This window comes from Clytia hemisphaerica, unplaced genomic scaffold, assembly GCF_902728285.1.
Source record: "Clytia hemisphaerica strain Z4C2 unplaced genomic scaffold, Clytia hemisphaerica genome assembly, whole genome shotgun sequence".
Classification (NCBI taxonomy): Eukaryota; Metazoa; Cnidaria; class Hydrozoa; order Leptothecata; family Clytiidae; genus Clytia; species Clytia hemisphaerica.
In genome coordinates this window covers 424,803-440,830 of record NW_027104496.1, presented here as the reverse complement: position 1 = coordinate 440,830, position 16,028 = coordinate 424,803, and the positions used below count along the sequence as shown (strand labels likewise).

At 35.8% G+C, this 16,028-nt stretch overlaps 1 protein-coding gene across 1 annotated transcript in view; it reads left to right on the top strand.

Annotated features, from left to right (window-relative positions):
* The first annotated feature begins 222 nt into the window (after window positions 1-222).
* Window positions 223-16,028, top strand: part of LOC136821669 (E3 ubiquitin-protein ligase MARCHF6-like) — a 48,964-nt gene continuing 33,158 nt past the window's right edge. The window contains exons 1-8 of the mRNA XM_067077882.1: window positions 223-414; window positions 2,423-2,522; window positions 2,844-2,876; window positions 3,173-3,213; window positions 3,916-4,059; window positions 4,519-4,591; window positions 5,108-5,294; window positions 6,446-6,675. Of these exons, the coding sequence (XP_066933983.1) occupies window positions 354-414; window positions 2,423-2,522; window positions 2,844-2,876; window positions 3,173-3,213; window positions 3,916-4,059; window positions 4,519-4,591; window positions 5,108-5,294; window positions 6,446-6,675 (869 nt within the window). The 5' untranslated portion in view covers window positions 223-353. The remainder of the gene's footprint in view (window positions 415-2,422; window positions 2,523-2,843; window positions 2,877-3,172; window positions 3,214-3,915; window positions 4,060-4,518; window positions 4,592-5,107; window positions 5,295-6,445; window positions 6,676-16,028) is intronic.

Below are 16,028 nucleotides of genomic sequence, written 5' to 3'. Positions count from 1 at the left end.
CCCAGATTTACGCATTCACGCAATCAAAAAATGAATTTTCACGTTCACGCAAGTTTTTTCAATTCACGCATTCATGCATTTTTTTTCCAATTTTCACGCATTCACGCAACCGAAAATGCCCATTCACGCATTCACGCAAGCCGCTGGGGAGGCCATAAATAAAAATAAGGCAGGTCAAAAGCTAAGGGTCGAAGATTAGAGCCAGGTGCCACCGGCATAAAAGAGTCAAAATAAACGATCAAAATATGTACAGTGAAAACAAGATGGCGGACACGACAGGCAATTTTTTTTGACACAAATAATCCACATTTTGCAACTTTTTGGTGTGATTGTTATCCCTTTATTCGTCTACCATGGATCTTAATTTTGACTTGGATTTAGACAATGGAAGTTCTTCCCAAGCTGATGGGGATGGTAATCTGATTTTACTTTTTAACCTTTTTTTTTTTTAGAACAAACCACAGCTAGCTAGAAATGAATTGATTTGAATAATGTATTTACTACCAGGTTAGGTAAAGAGATCACCCCTGATAGGAACGTAATTCTTACTAGCCGTATTGTATAAGGGTAGAATCGTCCAATAATATCGACATGCGCCTTGTTATTTCAACATAAGCTGTACGCTGGTCTTCGAAATATAAAATCAAACATAAACAAATACATACCAAAGTTACCAATCAATCACTAAATTGTACCGTAACTTGTAGCCTGGGAATCCAAGCTCATAATTTTGGAAAAAACAAAAAATACCTCACCTCACAAACTTCTAAAATTATGGAGCTTGGTGCAGGTAGATTAGTCTGATACAGAATGTTATAAACAATCTTTGTGTGAACCCTTGTTGACAGACTTTCTGAACTTTGGAAACCCATGTAAACACACATAATCAACTTACCATAAAAACTCTTTCACAAGCTCTAAAGACTTTCAAAACTACTAAAAACCACATCAAAACATCAGCCACATATGTATTTAGACTTCCAGCCAACAGCCATTTTGTTTCGAAATGAATCTATGTTTTCATTTTCATTTGTTTTCCTTTTTTTCTGCAGAGTCAGCTTTTTCCATAAATTATGCGTGCGCATCGAAATTATCAAAATGCGCGCAAAAGTACTGCTAAGTAATACGCCGAAAGCTGGCCAATCAGGCCGAACTTGCATTGCAGGGAAAAATCTCCCTGCAGGCGAGTTACCTGCGCCAAGCGTTAAACCAGCAGCAAAAATATCATAAACTAGACTGTGAAAAAAGTTTAACGCTTGGATTCCCAGGCTATGTAACTTGGTCTAATGTCGACATCCCTCCTCTAATTATTCCGACACCCTTTTTATCAGCTGAAATTGATAGAAAAGGTTCAAACTGTGTTTCAACGAGTGGTAAACAGGTCAATAAAAACCCCATAAAGAAAGAGTGTTGCCATGTTGGGTTCTAGTCAAGTGTGACATGGTAGACTTTTGCTAACCTTTTCTTTTTCATTAATCAAAGGTTTCAATATTTAAATGAATGCTATTAGCTTCATTAAAGTAAATTTTCACAAACTGAACTGCTTTTGTTACACTTTTCTTATAAGGAATACGTTTATAAGGGGGCCGTCTACTGGTCCTTAAAATACAAAGTTAAATCAAAACAAAAATGGTAGAGTAGAGTCGCGAGCGGAGCTGCGCAGTTCATTTGTTTTGAAATTTTGCTGCTTTGATTGGTCAGTCATTTGAGGGCTATGCATGTTAGCCTCCACTGATGCAAGTTACCCGACTTCACGGTAGTACGTACGCACTTAGGGGGGAGGGGGGCTCTTCTCGATAATTTCCGATATCAAGGCTTGGTTTTTCTTCGGTTTTACAGAATTTTCAGGCTTTAATTTGTGGCTTAAATATTTGCAGTGGTTATGGTTAGAGCAGTCAGAACTCAAATTCGAAATTTTACAGTTCTGGCAGTTGGCCACTGCATATATACGCTTATATTTTAATGGACCCCCCCCCTGAGTCTAGCTGCTAGAACTTTAAATTGTGTGATGATACAGTTCCTGCAGTCAGTATGGACACTACTTTAGTCTTAATTATGTAGACCTTTTGTTAATCATGACGTCATGATGAATAAAAAAAAAGTAATGGTCAAATTGCAGGTGTAGAACGATAAACTCGGTATACATTCACTCACCATCGGGATAAGGCTATCACTGTATCTCACTAACATTCTTCTGATTGGTAGTGTGAAGGTTTGGATCACAGACTTTCACCGCAATGGACTGTGAATCTCAAGCACTTTCAGGCAGGATGTTAGGGAAATATGGTGATAGACTCTCTACCTTAACTTTCATGTTGAATAATTGTGATGAAACTGAAAGGTGACAAAATTAGACGAGGGAAACATTAGATACTTATTCAATTCCGTGTGATTAAAAAAATTTCAAAATTGACCTTTTCAGTGGACATCTGTCGAGTATGTCGTATGGAAGCAACTCAAGATCGACCTCTTCACTATCCTTGTGTATGCACTGGAAGTATCAAGTATATCCACCAGGAATGGTCAGTATCTTCTCATTTCTTGACAGAATGTTTGATTGGTTTGATTGGTTTGATTTACATATTTAGAAAGATTAAAAAAAATGGAGAAAAAAAACAACGTATAATTATAAAAATATTAGTCCTTTTTTATGTTTCATCTTTATTTTATTTAGTATTTTCAACACTTGTTCTCTCTCCCTCTCTTGTGTTGGTGCCCTGAAATTAAGATTTTCAAAAAATGTAGTTGACAAAAAAAGATGGTCATTTTGCACAATTTTTATGGAAATTTTCCATAAAACAGGGAAAATGTTATAAATCTTTTTTTCTGTTTTGTTTCTTTAGTTTGGTGCAATGGTTAACCCATAGTAAAAAAGAGTAAGGTTTTTAATTTTCTGTATTTTTTATACTTTCATTGTATTTTATTTTATTATATATTTTTTTTATATTTTTCACCACCCTGGATTTTCAACCTGATTTTACTGACCACCCTGGATTTTGTCATTCAAAAAACCAGACCACCCTGGTTTTTTATTTTCCAGACCACCCTGGACGTCACACCTTCTCAACATATAGGGGGTACAGACTTTTTTCTGGAATAGCCCAATACATGCATGCTGTGCCAGAATGCTACATTCTATATAATTCAGATTTTCACACTTTTTTACTTTTAGATACTGTGAGCTGTGCAATCACAAATTCATTTTCAAGCCAGGTATGAAATTTGAAGGCGTGTTATTGCTAATAAATGTACTCTTTGTCCATAACTCAAACTTTTTGTCCCGGTATAACTTAGATGGGTAAAATAGATAGAGTCAATATTTTACGTGGATAGCCCAGTACTAATCTAGGACTTTTAGACAGTCTTTTGATTGTCCTCATGCGGTCCACGGCTAGCCGGCTCGGCTATCTATGAACTGAACAGAACATTGGAAGGAGCGGGGATTCGAACCAAAAATCCCTGGTTTGAGACGCTGACGCCTTTGACCACTTGGCCATCGCTCCTTAAATGGGTGGCAGTCTTCTAAAAGATTGGATTAACTCAACGAAAGGGAACCATTTGTAACTGGAGCTCACTTGAGCTGAGAAAAATCATATATTTTATTCATATCCAGACGTACCTTAAGCGGGTTAAATTTTGCTGGTTTGATTTTTACGAACTTTGGCCATTATCAAGAACTTACCACTTAGAGCCCACACTTTTATATGTGAGCATTGACCTTTTAAGTGAGGACTGAAGTGAGTTTCAAACTCATAACTTTCACATTCCTAGTGCAACTTGCTCTATTGACTGAGCTATCCAGTCTACACTGGAAGCACATTGGGGAACAGCATCATGTTTTGAACAGCATCATGTTTTGAACTCAATCAATTATTATCAACTATTATGATAATTATTTACTATTTATTTTCATAGTATATGCAGCTGATATGCCTCCTTCCATACCGCCACAAGAGCTCTTGCATGGTCTTGGCAAGAACATTTTAAGAGCACTAAGGTTCTGGTTACATTACACATTGGTTGTAGTTGCTTGGCTTGGTGTAGTGCCATTGACTGCATGTAGGTGGTTTGCTCATTTCTCCTTATACTTTTTTTGATAAGTATTTGCTAATTTTAGTCTGAAAATTTTCAATCAATCAGGATCAATACCATTTAAAACCCAGTCTTAGTGCCTTGCATGGCGTTCTAAAATTTTAACAAATTTCTTTGATTGATTTGGTGCCTTGCCTTGGGAGTACATTAGGAAAAAAAGGTTAAGCGGATTGCATATATACTGGATGTTAAACTCTGCCTACTCCAGTTGGGTCTTAAGATCAAATATATTGACTATGTATGTAGGGTGCGTTTTCGGGAATCAAATTTATTGAGTATGTGGTATGGAAACTGTTGATGATTTTTAATCTTTGATACCTTAAAGGCAGACTGAGGTCTCCTTCGTATGTTGTTGAGGGTAGATACCTGCCGAATCTCTATGAAATCTTTGTTTGACTTTGTTTTGTTTCTTCTTCTTCTCATCAGATCGTATCTATAAATGTTTATTTTCTGGTTCACTACATTCACTTCTGACGTTGCCAATGGATATGCTCTCCTTGTAAGTGCTGCTTTCTTTTTGTTTTGATTAAACAAATTACCTTCATAGGTTGTGGATTAATTCTCGCTAGCAGATATTTTCATGGGACTTACTTTCACGAGCATAGAAAATAAATATTTTCTGGATGATTAAATTTCGCGAATCAGCCTGTTTTTGACCTAGTTTCTTTCATTTTTCCTTTGTGCTTTTATTTGTGGTTTTGAATTTTACGCGAGGAGCATCTTTCGCGAATTTCGGAAAAACTTGCGAAACTAGCGAAATATAATCATCGCGTTATTAATTAATCCACTTGGCAATAAGGAATCTGATTTACACCAGAGGTTTGAAGTTAAAAACTTTACAATTCAATGCTTGACAGCGTCGATTCCATTCCATGATAAAATGAAATAAAAAAGGAGATATAAATTGGTCATTTTCAATTTTATTTTACACATTTTTATGCCTCTTTCATATTCTCAAATGTTTTGACAGACCGATAAAATTTTATAAACCTTTATTCGAAAATTTCAATTTCAGTGAAAATGCGTTCACAGATTGTTTGTTTGGTATTGTGGTGGTGGCTTCCTCCGTCGGTGGATTCATCCTATTGCTATGGTTACGAGAACAGATACTCGTTCACGGTGGTCCTGAATGGTTGGTGGAAGCAGAAGGAGGACCACACCCACAGTTTGACGCCATGGTTGTCAATTTCTTTCAAAATCAAGTGAGTTTTATCTATCCTGTATTGAGAGTGACAAAAACAAGCCGTAAATGTTTATGCATAAAAGTTGCGAAGTGATCCAGAGCCTCCTTGATTTGCAAGTTGCAACCAAAAAAATTAATGACATTAACAAACGCCGTATATTTAACGGCAATAGTCATTTCCGTTCACTGCACTCTCTCTGAATATCCTGTCGTCATTCTCAAAATTTTTATAGTTCTCGTCTAAAAAAAGGATACCTGTTGATTAGAGTGGAGGGACGGAAGAGTTCTGAAATATGAAGGCTGACTGGCCCACATAGACGAGTTATTTAAGAGAGCATGTTTTAGTCATAACACATATAATGACACTGTCAAAACTGGCAGTAACTTGTTTCGCTTGTTTTGAATAAAGATTATACCGATCAATTTTCTTTTCTTTTGCAATATTGTAAGTCTGTCTATTAAGTCTATTTACAACCTCCTTTTATCAATTTTTTTATATCCAGTTATTTTTAGTTAGACAGCAATGCTTCTGTTGAGAACAACTGCATTTTTATTTTAAGTTTTTTTCACGTCAGTTAAAACCCCTCAATAAAAAAGAATTTAGTACTTCCTTTTGGTACTATGTTACAACTTGGGTGTATTTTGATCAAAATAAGTGACATATTTCATAGCGTCAACCCTCTGACATTGGGGGGGGGGTTACACCCAAAAACTTGCAAACGAAAACTGGGAGCTAAAATACGGCCAAATATTTGGGGGGACCTGATATGTTAGGGGGGGGCTGGAAATTCAATGGCGGCTGACTATTTCTTCTATAATTTTTCTTTATATCGCCACATTTTTATCCAAAAACCTTTCATTTTACAGTCTATTGATTCTGTTTGTTTTCACTTGTGTCTACCATCTTGAATTAACCATTATAGTCAATGGAATAGAAATGTGATTTTCTTAAAAACGATATTAAATCAAAAAATATTTTATACTAGGTATAGGACTGGGGGCTGCTTAAAAAACTTTCAATATTTCGTGAAGGACCTAAATCTTTAGGGGGACCTAGACCTTGGCTGACCCACCTGTTTATCTTCAATTTTCTGGAGACATACATTCTGTGGAGGGGAGGGACTGTACGTTATGATATTAATCATTGTTGTTACCCTCTTCTATTTGAAGCTGTGGGGAGGAGATGCAGGTGTACCACAATTACCTCAACAAAACAACGAAGATGGAGAGCCAGTAGAAAACAACGAGGCGGAGGAGGGAGATGACCCTCCTCCTCTTGATCAGAATGTCAACGAAGAAGGAGAGCGACCAAGAATCCCTGTTCAAGATCACTTCCATTTAGAAGCAGATGCGGATATACAGGAAGATCATTATCAATTACCGGATGATGAAAACGACAGGTTAGTTAGCGATTCCATTACTCTTTTTTGTTTGATTGTAAACGTGCGGGAACAGTGGAACAGTGGAACCGGACCGAACAATCAATAGATTTTGAATGTGAAGGAAATGGTAGGACAGGGGAAAACAAAAACAAGGCAAAATGACATTTCATATGAACAAATTTAAACCTCTAATGTTATTGGGGGGGGGCGACCCTTCGGTTCCGTAGTATCTTTCGTGAGACGCAACCGCATTAGCCTGTTAGACGAAAACCGCTTTTTTATCGTAATTTAACGTCTGTTGCTTTTTGCCGTGGAATCGAATGTATTGTATTGATTTCAACAAGATATAAATTCAGGAAATCAATATTTTTAAAGGGAAATCTTTCCGGAACGAAATAAACATATAAAAAAATTTGGTTTGTGGGAAGGCACTGGCTACAACCGCATGTGATTGGATCGATAAAATTTTCAGACTTTTTTAAGAGGGAACTCGCGAATTAGGTCTGGCGAAAGTTCTTATGGCCAAAAAACTACCGCATAGAGCAGGGGTGATGGTACTCGGGGTGAAAATCGATCAGATAGGGGGCCATTATTAAGCGATTTTGGTGTGATTTTCCCAAAATCCAATAGGAAAATAAAGGTTTGGAATTATACATTATACATACACACGGCCTAATAGTAAAAGACTCAGTGAATTACTTCAATAATGAAATGTAACAGTTGTTATGTACAGAATTAATAGACGATATCGGCTTAACGGAATTCTCCCCGAATGATTACCCATGATGCATTACGCAAAAAAGTTCAGTAAGTCAATGTTGTCCGTGAATTTTTTTGCGCAATGCATCATGGGTAATCATTCGGGGAGAATTCGGAAAGCCGATATCGTCTATTGACACCGTTTGTAATGTGGTTGTTAAAAAATGATGACAAATATATTTGAAGATCTATATTATATGAAGATCACCACTTACGACCAGAAAATAATGGACATATTGAGTTTGCCCCAAAAGAGATAATGAAATTAGTGACGCTCTCTTTCTAAAACTAAAGCCGATAGGAAGTCAACCTCCACGATTATACGGACTGGCAAAAATACATAAGAACGGTATACCAATTCGACCAGTATTATCTATGCCAGGATCACCCTACTTCAACATTGCAAAACAAATGGCTGACTGGTTATCTACTGTTCCAGAATGCAAAATCAACTCATCTACAAAAGAAATTGCTGACCAGTTAGCTGATATTGTCCTGGAAGATGACGAAGAGATGGTCAGTTTTGATGTCGTCTCATTATATACGAATGTTCCAGTCGACGAAGCCATTGAAGTTTGCGCAAATTTGCTCTACGACGGTATGCTAAAAAAACCACCTATTAATAAGAACACGTTTACGAAACTGCTAAATGTTTGTAGCAAGAATGTCATAATGTCAACAAATGATGGTCTATTCAGACAAATTGATGGGTTAGCAATGGGTAGTCCACCAGCCCCAATGTTAGCCAACGCTTGGATGAGTACCTTCGACACAGCAGTAAGTAATGATGCGTTACTTTACACTCGATATATGGACGATATACTACGAGACATAAATAAGAACGCTATCGACCAGAAACTTGAAGAGATAAATTCGCTACATCCGTCGCTAAAGTTTACCGTAGAAATGGAAACAAACTGCTGTACAATCCCATTTCTTGATATGATACCCGCTCAGAGAATAATTTAGAGTCGTATTGGCATACAAAAGACACAGATACTGGTTTACCAATGAATTTTCACGCCCTTGCTCCATTAAAGTATAAAAAATCTGTTGTTATTGGAATGATTCATCGTATTTTCAGAGCGTGTAGCTCTTACAAAACATTCCATGAGGGTTTAGAGCGTGCTAAAGTAATCCTTAACAGAAATCAATATCCTGAACCGCTAGTTGATTCTATCATACGAGATACTTTAAACAAATTGTTTGAAAAAGAAGAACCTCCTGTGGTGGAAGAAAATGAAGATGAAGAAGATGACCCGAAAATGTTTTTCGTGAATACAGGGGAAAATTATCTGAGGAATTGAAACATAACCTTGGAAAGTTGAAAGCCCCTTGTCGTGTGATATTTACTTTGAAAAAGTTAAAAACAGTGCTACCATCATTGAAGTCCTCCGTGGAAAAATCCTTAAAAATTGGTGTAGTTTATAAAATTACCTGTCCACGATGTAATTCGTGCTAGGTCGGCCAAACACGGCGACATCTTATCATCCGAATTAAGGAGCACGGTAGGAAAAACGCACCCGTTACCATTAACATGACGTCATGCCAGCACTCATTAACAATGGATGACGTAGCTATTTTGAAAGGTAGTTCTCGTTCGGCAAGCCATTTAATGACACTAGAGGCACTTTTTGGACCTACCCCGGTGGGGTGGAGGTCCTATAAATTAACCTTTGTCCGTTCGTCTGTTTGTTCGTTCGTTATTAGCTTTTCTCGAGATTGGCTCTTAAATTCTTTATGATTTATTGCACAAAGATGCATAACTATAAACCCTCGAATGTGACGGAGCCTGACTTTCGAAAAAAAAATCGGGGGGCAAATTTGGGCCAAAATACGGCTAAAAAACGGATCATTAAAATTGGATCATTAACTTTTTCTGATTTTTTGCATGAAAGTAGGGTTTTTTTTTTTTTTTTCTATTTGGTTGAGTTGCAGGAGGCTTTAGAGGCCTATTTTCGCAACTATAGACGCTTACTGATGAGCGTCCCGTCAGCACCTTGAACTGACTACCCAATTCCCCTCACATGGCATGGGTTGACCCGGGCGAAGGAACGTTCACTTGCCAAGTGAACTGCCGTGAGTGGGAATCGAACCCTGGCCTCCTGCACAGAAGCCAAGGTCGACTATCACTATACCACGGCACCTAAGGGTACCATCATAGGTAAAAGGTGACTCAAGCAGATTTTTTCAAAAAAATTGTGTTGGCTCAAAAAAACTATAAGAATCACTATTAATAAGCATACATCAATGTTCTTAGCCAAATTACTCAATTTTTTGATGAGATAGATGTTTTCTTTGCTCACAAAATCTTGAATATGAAAGAATAGTTCAAGAGCATGAAATTTTGGTTTCTAAACGTTTTTTTATAAGAAACAAACGACTAATTTTAATAGATCGTCCTGGATCGTCACTATTTGTGTTCTGAATGATTGTTTAATAGTCACTCACATAATTATCAATTATATATGTGTTAAATGCATAAGCCAGGTAGGTCCATAAAAGTATCACTTGTTATTAATCAATTAAAGCCTCAACTGAATACAAAAGACGAGTACAGAAGCCGTACATTAGTAGTCAAGTTTTAATTGTAGTTTTTTATTCTTTTATTGTTTGTTGTCACATGGGATTTTCCTTAGTAGCAAAAATTTTATTACATATTATATTTTTTGTTTGCAGTAGCATTTTCATTTCTCACTTTTTTTGTAAGCGTATGATTGTTTTTACTGTAGACATGTGAACATATACATTTTTTTATCGGAGATTTTTATAATCTTGTTTTTATTGAATTTTAGACCTGAAGATGATCAATAGATCGAAATATATTGTCAAAAAATAAAATAATTGCTCGTTGTTGGTTAATTGAAAAATACAAATATATTTATTAAATTTTTTTTGAATTTTTTAGTTTTAAGCCTAGAAATGTTCCTAGTTCTTTTTGAGTATTTTCGTCTATTTCCCTAAGGAATTGGGTGGGTCTACAAAGCCTTTAAGAATTTTCTTAACTTGTTCTTAACAATTTGTCCCTCGAAGCCTTATGTTCTTATATAGTTTTTTCATATAAAAAACGTGTAGTCTGTATATTGAAAGTGAGGTTCCGTGCAAAAAGTTACAATTTGAATGATTGAATTGAATTATTGAAACATCAACTAAAATTGTGTCTGACTAAAGTGAAAACTTTATCTTCTCATAAGTAGAGAGATATGGATGGTTCTAATTCATGGGATGGTTCTAATTCAATGCCGAAAGTGAGTGACACTACAGAAAGTGAGTGACACTACAGAAAGTGAGTGACACTCCAGAAAGTGAGTGACTCTACGTCATTTTCCCTATCGGAAACACCTGAAAACACCGGAATTTGACCAATGAATGTTACTAAAATTTTAACACATGGGTTCAAATTCAACACCTCCAGCACTACCTAAAGTGAGTGACACTACAGAATAAGTTCTAAGTGGTAAATAATTTTCTATAAAGGCCTTTTTAGTCTAATCATTCATAATTCATAAAAACTGAGTACATTGTTGACAATAACAACGTGTAAAAGATTTGATATATAGGTAATTTTATCAGCAAAAATAGCGAAATAGAAACAGTTCTAATGTTAAAAAAATAACCTTAATAAGTCTTATTTTTAATTGTAAAAGATGAATTTGGAAACGTCCTCAAGGCATTTGATTGAAAATTCTTTAAGCGTTTATTAAGCTTGGACATTTTTTGAGGTAAGCAACACTGCTGCAAGTGTAAAAATCGAGTCAGGTATAAACAACTCGAGGTGTTAAAATAAAATTGCCTGATTTCTAAGCAAATCAAAATGAAATTCTCAAAATGGAAGAACAAACGAACATTAAATTTTGATGTTGAAAACGTTACTTTGATAAAAACAAAGAAGAATTTTTCATCATAACTCAACGACCCAGTGGACAACATTTGAAGTCCAAAGAAAATTCGTGAAGGAGGCTCGGAGGAGTATCCAGAGTCAATTATATTACTATTGTCCTAGCCACTGGAAACAAAGTGTTCGTAGAAGATGGTTTTTTCGAACTTCACGAAAGTTGTTAATAAAAGGGAATAAAAGATATGTAAATATTTAGGATTTTAGAATTGTTTAAATGAATGTAAAGATGCTCATTATTATACAAACGAATGTATTTAAGTTAATTTCTCAATAAACGAAAGAGTAAAGAATCTTATTGCAAGACTGTATGTTTTATGCTAGAACTAGTTGAAACTCAAAACTATAATCCAGAAACCCTATGTGACGCTACTTTCAGCTAAATTCGTAGAGACAATAAAAAAGAATTAAGAAAACAAAAATATTTATTGCTTGATGGTAATAAATTATTTCTAGCTTACAAAAACAATGTTATCATTTACAAGGATCAAATCTTATTCTTTCATTGCATCATTTGGAATTTGTCGATTAATTAGAAAGCGATGTTTTTCAACAGCGAAATCCAGTGCTTCTTCAAAGTCCATATCTTGCTCCTCTCTAACCCTTTCTAAAGTTTCCATCACAGATTTATGTGTTTTATCCTTTTTCATTGCTCGAAGAAAAAGGATCTTGTATTTATAAATCTCATGAATTGATAAGTCAGTCTCTTGACATTCGTTCAACATGCTCTCCCAAATATTAAATGTTTCTTCAACACCTTGAGATTCTTCACTATCACTGGACATGGACTCGCTGTCTGTAAAGTCCTCATCAGACTCTTCTTCTTCTTCTTCTTCAGATTCTTCAGGGTGGGCCTTTGCAACATGTCGATTGTAATTGCTTTTATTGGAAAAGGTCTTTTCGCAATCGTCACATTCATACATCGTGTTTCTCCCGTTGATTTTAAACTCATTTAAAGAAGAAGCACCTTTGCTTATGAATTTATATGCAAAACACAAGAGTAATCCAATATCGGGTTTCTCTTTAGGAGCCTGGTTTCTCTCTAAGATCTTTGTTTCTTCTAGATTACCTAGTCTTTATTGGTCCACGTTCGTTTCTTGGTCCGGGACTAGCTTGAGAAATATAGTCTTACTTGATCCTCTTTTGGGACTCAGTAGTCCTATACCTAGTCCTTGTTAGTCCCTTTTTTTAGACCAACCAATTCTTATTGGTGGCTGCAAAGTAATCCCTTTTTGTGTCAACATATACTCCCTTTTAGACTTCTATTGCGACTACCCGATTCCTGTTTCGGACTACTTAGTTTTGATAAATCCTTTTCGGAATTGGCTAATTCCTATTTTGGATACCCAATTTAAGCTTCAGGAGTATCTAATCGTCTTTTGTATCTACATAGCTCTAGTTTAATTATCCTTAGGATTACCAGGAATACCTAATCCTTCTTTGAAACTAACCAATCCTTATTTAGGATTGTCTAATCCCTCTTTGGGACTAACTAATCCTCATTTGGGATTGCCTAATCCCTCTTTGGGACTAACTAATCCTAATTTGGGATTACCTAATCCCTCTTTGGCACCAACTAATCCTCATTTGGGATTACCTAATTCCTCTTTGGGATCAACTAATCCTCATTTGGGGACTAGCTTGGGAAATTTAGTCTTACATGATCCTCTTTTTTGGGACTAAGTAGTTCTGTACCTAGTCCTTGTTAGTCCCTTTTTTGAGACCAACCAATTCTTGTTGATGGCTGCGAAGTATTATTTGTGTCAACATAGATCCTTTTCGGAATTGGCTAATTCATGTTTTGGATACCCAATTTAAGCTTCAAGAGTACTTAATCCTCTTTTGTGTCTACATAGTTCTAATTATCCTTAGGATTACCGAGATTACATAATCTTTCTTTGGGAATAACTAATCCTCATTTGGGATTGCCTAATCCCTCTTTGTGACTAACTGATCCTTTTTTTGGGATTACCTAATCCCTCTTTGGGACCAACTAGTCCTCATTTGTGATTATCTAATCCCTCTTTGGAGCTAACTTATCGATGTTTGGGACTGCGTGATTCTTTAATCACTAGTTGGATTCTTTCTTCCAATTCATATCAAAGACTTATGGTATGTTGTTGTTGTTGTTTTCTTTTCTTTTTTCTTTTTTTTTTACTTTCAATCTGCAAAGATGTTTATCACAAAGTGATAAACGTCAAAGTTGATCGGATTTATAGCATCCCTAAAGTTAACCTTCACTGCACTTCTGACGGGGCCCGGGTGTAACTAACGAAATAACCAAATCCCACACCAAACAAAAAACGCACGCGTACGAGTAAAAAAAAAAGAAAAAAGAAAAGAAAACAACAACAACAACATACCATAAGTCTTTGATATGAATTGGAAGAAAGAATCCAACTAGTGATTAAAGAATCACGCAGTCCCAAACATCGATAACTTAGCTCCAAAGAGGGATTAGATAATCACAAATGAGGACTAGTTGGTCCCAAAGAGGGATTAGGTAATCCCAAAAAAAGGATCAGTTAGTCACAAAGAGGGATTAGGCAATCCCAAATGAGGATTAGTTATTCCCAAAGAAAGATTATGTAATCTCGGTAATCCTAAGGATAATTAGAACTATGTAGACACAAAAGAGGATTAAGTACTCTTGAAGCTTAAATTGGGTATCCAAAACATGAATTAGCCAATTCCGAAAAGGATCTATGTTGACACAAATAATACTTCGCAGCCATCAACAAGAATTGGTTGGTCTCAAAAAAGGGACTAACAAGGACTAGGTACAGAACTACTTAGTCCCAAAAAAGAGGATCATGTAAGACTAAATTTCCCAAGCTAGTCCCCAAATGAGGATTAGTTGATCCCAAAGAGGAATTAGGTAATCCCAAATGAGGATTAGTTGGTGCCAAAGAGGGATTAGGTAATCCCAAATTAGGATTAGTTAGTCCCAAAGAGGGATTAGGCAATCCCAAATGAGGATTAGTTAGTCCCAAAGAGGGATTAGACAATCCTAAATAAGGATTGGTTAGTTTCAAAGAAGGATTAGGTATTCCTGGTAATCCTAAGGATAATTAAACTAGAGCTATGTAGATACAAAAGACGATTAGATACTCCTGAAGCTTAAATTGGGTATCCAAAACAGGAATTAGCCAATTCCGAAAAGGATTTATCAAAACTAAGTAGTCTGAAACAGGAATCGGGTAGTCGCAATAGAAGTCTAAAAGGGACTATATGTTGACACAAAAAGGGATTACTTTGCAGCCACCAATAAGAATTGGTTGGTCTAAAAAAAGGGACTAACAAGGACTAGGTATAGGACTACTGAGTCCCAAAAGAGGATCAAGTAAGACTATATTTCTCAAGCTAGTTCCGGACCAAGAAACGAACGTGGACCAATAAAGACTAGGTAATCTAGAAGAAACAAAGATCTTAGAGAGAAACCAGGCTCCTAAAGAGAAACCCGATATTGGATTACTCTTGTGTTTTGCATATAAATTCATAAGCAAAGGTGCTTCTTCTTTAAATGAGTTTAAAATCAACGGGAGAAACACGATGTATGAATGTGACGATTGCGAAAAGACCTTTTCCAATAAAAGCAATTACAATCGACATGTTGCAAAGGCCCACCCTGAAGAATCTGAAGAAGAAGAAGAAGAAGAGTCTGATGAGGACTTTACAGACAGCGAGTCCATGTCCAGTGATAGTGAAGAATCTCAAGGTGTTGAAGAAACATTTAATATTTGGGAGAGCATGTTGAACGAATGTCAAGAGACTGACTTATCAATTCATGAGATTTATAAATACAAGATCCTTTTTCTTCGAGCAATGAAAAAGGATAAAACACATAAATCTGTGATGGAAACTTTAGAAAGGGTTAGAGAGGAGCAAGATATGGACTTTGAAGAAGCACTGGATTTCGCTGTTGAAAAACGTCGCTTTCTAATTAATCGACAAATTCCAAATGATGCAATGAAAGAATAAGATTTGATCCTTGTAAATGATAACATTGTTTTTGTAAGCTAGAAATAATTTATTACCATCAAGCAATAAATATTTTTGTTTTCTTAATTCTTTTTTATTGTCTCTACGAATTTAGCTGAAAGTAGCGTCACATAGGGTTTCTGGATTATAGTTTTGAGTTTCAACTAGTTCTAGCATAAAACATACAGTCTTGCAATAAGATTCTTTACTCTTTCGTTTATTGAGAAATTAACTTAAATACATTCGTTTGTATAATAATGAGCATCTTTACATTCATTTAAACAATTCTAAAATCCTAAATATTTACATATCTTTTATTCCCTTTTATTAACAACTTTCGTGAAGTTCGAAAAAACCATCTTCTACGAACACTTTGTTTCCAGTGGCTAGGACAATAGTAATATAATTGACTCTGGATACTCCTCCGAGCCTCCTTCACGAATTTTCTTTGGACTTCAAATGTTGTCCACTGGGTCGTTGAGTTATGATGAAAAATTCTTCTTTGTTTTTATCAAAGTAACGTTTTCAACATCAAAATTTAATGTTCGTTTGTTCTTCCATTTTGAGAATTTCATTTTGATTTGCTTAGAAATCAGGCAATTTTATTTTAACACCTCGAGTTGTTTATACCTGACTCGATTTTTACACTTGCAGCAGTGTTGCTTACCTCAAAAAATGTCCAAGCTTAATAAACGCTTAAAGAATTTTCAATCAAATGCCTTGAGGACGTTTCCAA